This window comes from Symphalangus syndactylus, chromosome 20 (genome assembly GCF_028878055.3).
Source record: "Symphalangus syndactylus isolate Jambi chromosome 20, NHGRI_mSymSyn1-v2.1_pri, whole genome shotgun sequence".
Lineage (NCBI taxonomy): Eukaryota > Metazoa > Chordata > Mammalia > Primates > Hylobatidae > Symphalangus > Symphalangus syndactylus.
Genome location: NC_072442.2, coordinates 22559881 through 22569089, shown reverse-complemented (window position 1 = coordinate 22569089; position 9209 = coordinate 22559881). Strand labels below are relative to the sequence as shown.

Below are 9209 nucleotides of genomic sequence, written 5' to 3'. Positions count from 1 at the left end.
GGTGGAAGCTAGGAGGTGGGTGTCAGCCAGCCCATCTGAGGCTGTCTGCAGCATAAAGCAGACTTTAGGGTGCTGGATGACCGCAGTTCTTTAATGAGGGACCTGGACCCAGCCCAGATTTGGGGGAGGAGGGAGTCTAGCAGCTGTGGGCAGTGGCTGAGCCCGGCACGGCCTGGCCTGAAATGTCTCCAGGTGAATGGGGCCCCTGTCTAGCCTTGGCTCCAGCCCAGGGGTGGGGTGCCCATACCACTCTGCCAGGCCCCGGGCCCACATGGTGCTGGTGGTATGGTAGTTCTCATAGTTCTGGTTCCTAAGGGCCCAGGGTTGAAGCTGAAAGTAGGTGAGGGGTGTCCCGGGCCCCCCCGCCCCCTTAATAGGGAGATAGGTATTCCAGATCCTCCAGCCTGCGCATCTCCTCCGGCCTGATGGACACGATCTTTCGCCGGGGTTCCTTGCGCCGCACGGTGACCTGGATGGGGTAGTTCTCAGGACAGCTGCTGAAGTCAGTGGCCAGGGTTGCAAACTGAAGTGAAACAAGAAAACCCTTCAGAATTCCTTCCCAGATCTGAGCCTGGCTCTCTCTCTGTGTCTCTATGACCCCTTTCTTTTCTATCTGCTAACTCAGACCTTAAACAGCCTTATCCAACCTAGCCACTGACGCAGGAAACAGGTGCAAAGATGCATGACTCAAGCCTGTGCCTCCTCAGTTATGGGATATTTCCAACCAAAGGGCTGTCTGTACTCAGGCCTCTATACCCCCGTACCCCTACCCATACCCAGGCTGTTCCCTTCATCCCCCTTTAGCCTCTTGTCTTCCCTGTTTCTTTCAATGCCCTTGACTTCCCAGCCTACTCACAATCATTGGCACTGAGTTGCAGAGTCTAGAAACCAATGGCTTTGGAAGGGGAACATTATAGCGATGTTAAAAAATACATTCGTTTGCATTCTTAGTGGGCCCCAGAGTGGCTTAATCCTTAAACCTCCCAGCAGCATGCGTCCTGGAATTGATGCTTCTTGACCCAGGCAGAAGGAAAACTAGCCAGATGAGTCATGTGGGTATAGGAGTGTTCCCAACCTCCAAAGCCCTGGTTCCCTGGCTTCGGACTTCTCTCCACCCTCAAGGCCCCTCTTTTCCCAGGGCTCACTTTGTAGGGCTTGCACCACTTCCCCACCCCAGCTGTGTTGGCTGCACGGACAGTGAGGCAGTAACACGTGTTAGGCTTCAGCTCCATCAGCTTGGCAGTAGTGCCCAAAATCTTGTTGAAGATCCATGGAGGATTCTTTGCCTTGGGCAACTCATTCTCCTGTGTCTTGGCCACCTCCCATAACAGGAGCTGGTACAAACTGACTGGCGGCTTGCCCAAGGCGTAGGTCCAGGAAATCTAGGGGAAGAGAGAGCCCCGAGGCTTCCTCAGATATGTCCTGTCCTTCCTGTCCTCTCACCCTCCCAATTGGAGTCAGGACGTCCCACGCCCACCCCCTGCTCCTGCTGGGGCCCAGGCAGGTCAGATGGAAGGTGCAAGGTACTGCAGCACTGAGTGTGGAACCCGTGCCCCGAAGCATGTGCTACTCTCCTGGGTAGCCCCACCCACTTTAGGGTACACCCTCATTCCATAATTCTTCTACACCAGGGGTCCCCAACCCTTGGGCCATGGACTGATAGTAGTCCATGGTCTGTTAGGAGCTGGAGAGCACAGCAGGAGGAGATTGGTGGGCGAGCAAGCGAAGCTTCATCTATATTTACAGCTGCTCCCCACGGCTCACGGTACCACCTGAGCTCTGCCTCCTGTCAGATCAGCAGTGGCATTAGATTCTCATAGGTGCGTGAACCCTATTGTGAATTGTATAGGAGGGATCTAGGTTGCATGCTCCTTATGAGAATCTAATGCCTGATGATCTGTCACTGTCTCCCATCACCCCCAAATGGGACCCTCTCGTTGCAGGAAAACAAGCTCAGGGCTCCCACAATTTCTACATTATGGTGAGTTGTATAATTATTTCATTATATATTACAATGTAATAATAATAGAAATAAAGTGCATAATAAATGTAATATGCTTGACTCATCCTGAAAGCACCCCCCGAACCTGATCCATGGAAAAATTATCTTCCATGAAACCAGTCCCTGGTGCCAAAAAGGTTGGTTCTAGACTCTGTCAGCTGAGAGGGACCTTAGAGATCATCTTATCGACTAGGTCCAGAGAGGGCAAGTGAATGGTCCATCATCATACAGCAATTAAGTGACAGCCAGGGTTCAAACCCATAGCTCCAGAGCCCATACACTTTGTACTACGATGGTTGCCAAGCCTGGCTAAGCATCTCAGGGAGATTTTATAACTGCAGATGTCTGGCCCTGCTGCCTCCTGTCTGGTTTTCTCCTCCATCTAGGCCAGTCGTTGTCAAACTTGGCGTGCATTACAATACCCTGGAGGACTTATTAAAAGACAGATTGCTGGCCTCTGCCCCAACAGTTTCTGACTCAGGAGGCCCAAATGTGGTGAAGGGAGATGAGAATTTAAATTTCTAACAATTTGCTGAGTGATGCTGACATTGTCTATCTGGAGAGCACTTTGAGAAACACTGCTCTGGGCCATCCAACAGTGGAATTCCAGGCATCTTCCCAAGATACAGCTCGAATTGCTTTCATCATCTGATATGAAGCTTTGTACAAAGCTGTTCCCTATTACTTACAGAAAAGTCTATAAAGTAGGCTAACACTGGAGGACTCTGGAAGATGATTCCAGACTAACGTTCCCCGTCCTGACCCCTGTCTTCACTTCCCGTAGTGTAGGACGGTGTTGTCTGACGTGTAGCCCGCGGACACGGAGCACCAGCATCCTCTGGGAATCTGTTACTAGTGCAAATTATCAGGCTTCACCCCAGACCCTCTAGGGAGGAGGCCCAGCAATTCCGAGTAGCCTCACTTGATCCCAGGGCTTCTCACGCTTTCATGTTCCTACAGATCACCTACCATATTGTTCAAATTGAGATTTCCTCTCACACTTTGCTGTGAGCTTTTGCTAGGGTCCTCCCCTCCAGGGAATGCCTCCCCTCCTCCACCTCTAGATGTTTACATGCTACCTCTATGTCCCAGCTCAGATGTTACCAAAAGCCACCAAGCTTATTCTCGCATCTGGAAATATCTTTCCCTCTGAATTCCTGGTGGCACTTGCTCTGAACTTTTCCTACAGCACTGAACCCTTTCTGTCTTGCACTGGGGTTTTTACAGACACGTCCTCTCCCTTCCTAAACCATGAACTTGAGGTCGACATGCAGGTGGCAGGCACCTTCTCACTACAGTGCCTGGCACAATAAGCCTCTGCTGAATGCATGAGCAAGGGAAACGCACCACAGCTGTGGAATTGTTGACGGTGTGCTCAAAGATGAAGGGGGTGTCCGGCAGGTCCACAATCACAGAAGATCCTGAGTCCATTGAGGAGGTTTCTGTCTCCAGCTCAGGGTTGTCAAGGTCCAGCAGGCCCCTCCTGGCCATTTGGGACTTCGATGGGCATGGGCAGGGGCCTTGGGCCAGGTCCTCGTTTTCTGTATTCTTGGCCACTGGGGGGAAGCTGAGTTTGTTCAGCTCCCCCTCCAGCAGCCATGCAAAGAAGTTGCTGTTGGGCTGGGTCACAGCTAATTTGATGGGGTTCGGCAAGGTGGATGAGAAGGCAGAGATGCTGGACTCATCAGAGCTGCAGTCTGAATCCTCCACTAGCAGCGGCTTCCTGGAGCAAAAGGGGAGACAAGTGAGTCAGATGAAGGAAGCCACCCCAGCCCGTTCCACCTGAGGGCTCCTGAGGGCAGGCCTTGGGCCTGACTTACCAGCATCCCCAGCCATTTGCAAACAGCTTGGAACAGCCTCATTGCTCTACAGCATTGCATTAGACTCACCAGGGCACTTACTAAAATGCAAACTTTTAGTCCCTGGTCCCCAGTTAGCATGGGACTAGGGAATCTGCATCTGATCCTGGCTGGGCGCAGTGGCTCACATCTATAATCCCAGCACTCTGGGAGGCCGAGGCGGGCAGATTCAAGGTCAGGAGTTAGAGACCAGCCTGGCCAACATGGTGAAACCCTGTCTCCACTAAAAACACAAAAATTAGCTGAGTGTGGTGGCTGGCGCCTGTAATCCCAGCTACTTGGTAGGGTGAGGCAGGAGAATTGCTTGAACCTGGGGGGCGGAAGTTGCAGTGACCCAAGATTGCACCACTGCACTCCAGCCTGGGCGACAGAGTGAAACTCTGTCTCAAAAAAAAAAAAAAAATCCTTAGAAAATCCTCATGCAAGTGTTCTGCAAACCACAATTTAAAAAACATGCTAAAATGGCAAGTCCTCCCTCCAAAGTGGGGGGAAAATGCCCCAGGGAATAACCACAAAGATCTACTGGGGTATGGAAGTAATACATTCAATTTCACTGATGTTTATTTACTATTGTTTAAATTTTAATGGAATTACTAATATTTACTTATATTTTAGTAGCATTTAATAATACCTATTAATATCTAGCATGTAAAATTAACAGGAATACAAATACACATATGGGCCAGGCGTGGTGGCTCACACCTGTAATCTCAGCACTTTGGGAGGCCAAGGTGGGTGTATTACCTGACGTCAGGCGTTCAAGACCAGCCTGGCCAACATAGCGAAACCTTGACTTTACTAAAAATACAAAAAATTAGCTGGGCATGGTGGCGGGTGCCTGTAATTCCAGCTACTTGGAAGGCTGAGGTGGGAGGATCGCTTGAGCCTGGTAGGTGGAGGTTGCAGTGAGCCGAGATCCTGCCACTGCACTCCAGCCTGGGCAACAGAGCGAGACCCTGTCTCAAAAATAAAATAAAACAAATATACATGTGGATGGGGTGGATGCTCAAAAACTTATTTCTTCCACTCTGAATTTTTAAAAATTATGAAGTATTTTAGACTTACACAAAAATATCAAGAATATTATATTAAACCTCCATTTACTCCTCATCTAGCTTTAGAAATAAAACCTTATCACTATGGGCAAAGCCCCCCGGACACTTCTGTCCCCCATCAAAGTCCTCATCCTTCGACCGAAAAGTAATGAGTACAGTAAAGTTTAAATTGTGTATTTATTATTCAATGTGTGTCTTTATAGGTTTCTTACATATTTATGTTATCCCTAGGCAAGATCTATTATTTTTCACATTTGTAGACGTTGTATAAATAAAAGATATTATTCAGTACATATCCATCTGCAGCTTGCTTTTTTTCACTCAACTTTGTGTTGACATTCATCTTGATACATGTAGCTCTGGTTCAGTCATTTTTACTGTTATATGATTTTCCATTACACGGATATTTGTTTTCGTTTTTGTTTTTTGAGACAGGGTCTCCCCCTGCTGCCCAGGCTGGAGTGCAGTGGCGCAAACTCCTGGGCTCAAGCCATCCGTCCACCTCCACCTCCTGAGTAGCTGGGACTACAGGTGCACATCACCATGTCTAGCTAATTTTTGTATTTTTCTGTAAAGGCAGGGTTTTGCCATGTTGCCCAGGCTGATTTTGAACTCCTGGGCTCAAGTGATCCTCCCAAAGTGCTTGGATTATAGGTATGAGCCACTGTGCCCAGCCTATATAGATATTTGTGTTGTTATGAGTTGTTTGCTATTACAAAGGAAAACCTTGTACATGATCCCCACCACTTAACTTTTTTTTTTCTGTTTTTACTCTTTTTTCTTTTTTTTTTGAGCCAGAGTCTAGCTCTGTCGCCCAGGCTGGAGTGTGCTGGTGTGACCTCGACTCACTGCTCTGCCGCCCTGGCTTAAGCGATTCTCCTGCCTCAGCCTCCCGAGTAGCTGGGATTACAGGCCCACACTGCCACATCTGGTCAATTTTTGTATTTTTAGTAGAGATGGGGTTTTATCATGTTGGTTAGGCTGGTCTCGAACTCCTGACCTCAGGTGATTTGCCGGCCTCAGCCTCCCAAAGTGCTGGGATTACAGGTGTGAGCCACTGCCCCCAGCCAAACAAAAAACACTATTTTTTTAACTGATGAAGAACACCAAGCCAAAAAGTGTGGCTTTTAAATCTTTTTTTTACCTTTACCCAAAGTAAAATACACTTTCCATGGCAACTTAGTACATGCATATGTACACCTATAACTAAAACAAACATTTCACGACCAATACTTACTCTGTGTGCAATGGGCTCTGGAATTTCCAATTCTATTATAGTTTATTTTATTTATTTATTTATTTATTTATGAGATGGAGTCTCACTCTGTCAGCCAGGCTGGAGTGCAGTGGCGTGATCTCAGCTCACTGCAACCTCCTCCTCCTCGGTGAGAGTGATTCTCCTGCCTCAGCCTCCCGAGTAGCTGGGACTACAGGTGCAGCCACCATGTTCAGCTAATTTTTGTATTTTTAGTAGAGAAGGTGTTTCACCATGTTGGCCAGGATGGCCTCGATCTCTTGACCTTGTGGTCTGCCCGCATTGGCCTTCCAAAGTGCTAGGATTACAGGCGTGAGCCACTGCACCTGGCCAGTTTATTTTTATCATAGTGGTCTTCACCAACTAGAAGGACTTCTTGACCCATTAATAGGTCACAATCCACAGTTTGTGGATCCCTTACTCCCATCCAGCCTCCCACGTCTTGGTTGATGAATGGGCTAAGTTTTTCCTCCCCAAGTTCCAGCCTCATCAGCCTCCTGAGAAATCCTGATTAGCCCAGATTCCCTATGCTAGCGCTTGGTGGACATTTGGAATAAATGATTCCCCCACCAAGGTCTTTTGCAGACTGAAGAGTCTGGGTATTAAGGTCATATGTACTTTAGATTGTCCTAATGAATTAATATTTCAGATTCACTTACTGCAAATGCTGGTACTGATGCAAGCACAGAAGGCTGCTAGGCACTGGCTACATGCTGAACATCTCCTCCTCCTGATGTTCACAACAGCTCTGCTGGGTGGGTGTTAGCCCCATTTGGCAAATGAGGGGCTGAGGGTCCCTGATCTGTTTTTTGTTTGTTTGTTTGTTTGCTTGTTTGTTTTTATGGAGCCTTGTTCTGTCTCCCAGACCCCTGGCTGGAGTGCAGTGGCACAATCTTGGCTCACTGCAACCTCCACCTCCCAGGTTCAAAGGATTCTCCCGCCTCAGCCTCTTGAGTAGCTGGGACAACAGGCGCGTGCCACCACATCCAGCTAATTTTTGTATTTTTAGTAGAGATGAGGTTTCACCATGTTGGCCAGGCTGGTCTCAAACTCTTGACTTCAAGTGATGCTCCCGCCTCAGCCTCTCAAAGTGCTAGGATTACAGGCGTGGGCTACCCCATCTGGCCTCCGATCTTCATTAACTTGTCTAAGACCATAAATCTCTAAGTGGCAGAACTTGGATTTGAATTTGGGCTTCTAGCCCACCATTCCCAGTATACCATGAAGTTTCCTGTGAGCATCCATCACTTTAGCCATACCTGCTTGCTTACAGGCACTTTGGGGGATGGACACCACATCCCTCTCACATACTCAAGACCAGCTATGTAGTCTGTGGAGCCCAGTGCAAATTGAAGTACCTTGAGCCCCTTACTCAAAAATTATGAATTTGAAGATAGTGACAGTAAAGCATTAAACTAAGCACAGGCCCCTTGTAAGTGCAGGGCTATTTGTGACTGCACAGGTCATTCACCCATGTGGTGGGTGACCTGCATGTAATTCCCCCAGCCCACATCACCCTGTACCACCACCCCTTCACTGGCTAACTCCTTTCCTTCCTTGGAGACTCAGCTCAAATATCACTTCCTCCAAGAAGCCTCCCTCAACTGCACCCAGTCTGAAGCTATACTAAGCCCCTCTGGTCCCTCAAGGCATCCTGTCCTGGCACTTACCAGACCATGCTGTATCATTCTCGTTATTGCATGATCCCCATCCTTTCACCCCTGACCTCCACATGCCAGACTGGGAGCTCCTTAAAGGCAGTGACTGTGCTTTCCAGCTCTATGTTCCCAGAACGTAAACACTGGGCCAGACACCTTGCAGGTGCTCAAAGAGTTTTGTGGAATGAAGTAGAGGAAACCCAGACTTGGTGAGGAGGAACAGCAAAACCCAATCCGAAGGAAGGCAGGCTACTGGGGAACAGTCAGGTAGATGAAGGTACCAAAGAGAGAGGGTTGAGGAAGAGGAGCCATGGGGGTGTCAGGGGTTTGGTGATGGTGAGGACCACAGCCAGACAAGGCAGGAGAAGGAGCACTGTCAACAAAACTGACTAACCCAAGAAGGCCTCCTGGAGTGGGAGCTCCATATGCCTCCAAGAAGTGATCTGGGGCTCAGGAATACATAAATAGATCCAACCTGCCCACACGCTCTTCTCTGGGAGTCAAGGAACTGGGTTGTGACAAGTCATGGAAGTATAACTTCTTTAAGTCTCTCTGCCCAGCCCCCGGCTCCAGCCTTTCTTAGAAACTATAGGCATGGTGGCTCAAGCCTATAATCCCAACACTGTGGGAGACTGAGGCGGGAGGATCGCTTGAGCCCAGAAGTTCAAGACCAGCCTGGGCAACATGGTGAAACCCCATTTCTACAAAAAAAAAAATATGAAAATTAGCCAGGTGTAGTGGTGGCACATCAATAGTCTCAGCTACTTGGGAGGCTGAGGTGGGAAGATCACTTGAGCTCAAGAAGTCAAGGCTGCAGTGAGCCGAGATTGCACCACTGCACTCCAGCCTGAGTGACAAAGCAAGATCCTGTCAAAAAAAAAAAAAAAAGAAGGAAGGAAGGAAGGAAGGAAGGAAGGAAGGGAGGGAGGGAGGGAGGGAGGGAAGGAGGGAGGGAGAGGGAGGTACCAGATTTGTGTCTTACGGTAGGTTGATGGTATCATCCTCCAAGAAGTGGACGAACTTGCCCTTTGAGGCTAGTGGGAGTCCTTTGGTAGTGACGGTCCGGTTCATAGACTTGGGGTTTGGAAAGGGTTTTGGCAGTTGGTCGAGGGCATTCATCATGTTGAAGTTTTCTTTCTTCAGTACAGCCTCCTCCCCATCTCCCATTGGATGGAGTGCCTCTGATGCCATCTGGTTTGTTCAGGATGACACCCGTCACCATGCAGGACAACCCAGGTGACTAGAAGCAGAGAGAAACTGTGGGGGCAGTGGCCCACCTTTAGTTTGGACAGTCTGCAGGTGCAATGAGCTGACATCATAATCATCACAGAGTGTAACAATTACAGGCCAGCCTCCCCCCTTGATTTGAGGCTACTGCTG

At 48.8% G+C, this 9209-nt stretch overlaps 1 protein-coding gene across 2 annotated transcripts; it reads right to left on the bottom strand.

Annotated features, from left to right (window-relative positions):
- Window positions 1–70: 70 nt before the first annotated feature.
- FNDC8 (fibronectin type III domain containing 8) lies at window positions 71–9117 on the bottom strand. Of its 2 annotated transcripts, XM_055257171.2 has the most exons (4): window positions 8812–9117; window positions 3350–3725; window positions 1146–1382; window positions 71–523 (listed from the first exon to the last, which is right to left on the bottom strand). In XM_055257171.2, the coding sequence occupies exons 1-4, from the start codon at window positions 9018–9020 to the stop codon at window positions 371–373; spliced, it is 975 nt and encodes a 324-aa protein (XP_055113146.2). In that variant the 5' UTR covers window positions 9021–9117; the 3' UTR covers window positions 71–370. The 2 variants fall into 2 exon arrangements, with proteins under 2 accessions (XP_055113146.2, XP_063484666.1); XM_063628596.1 differs by lacking the exon at window positions 71–523 and having other exon boundaries at window positions 823–1382.
- Window positions 9118–9209: the final 92 nt, after the last annotated feature.

Coding starts and splice junctions, on each gene's coding strand:
- FNDC8 (XM_063628596.1), bottom strand. CDS start 9,020: ATGGCATCAGAGGCACTCCATCCAATGGGAGATGGGGAGGAGGCTGTA. Junction 3,726..8,811: donor GATGATACCATCAACCTACC/GTAAGACACAAA, acceptor CTTTTGCTCCAG/GAAGCCGCTGCTAGTGGAGG. Junction 1,383..3,349: donor TCAACAATTCCACAGCTGTG/GTGCGTTTCCCT, acceptor CTCTTCCCCTAG/ATTTCCTGGACCTACGCCTT.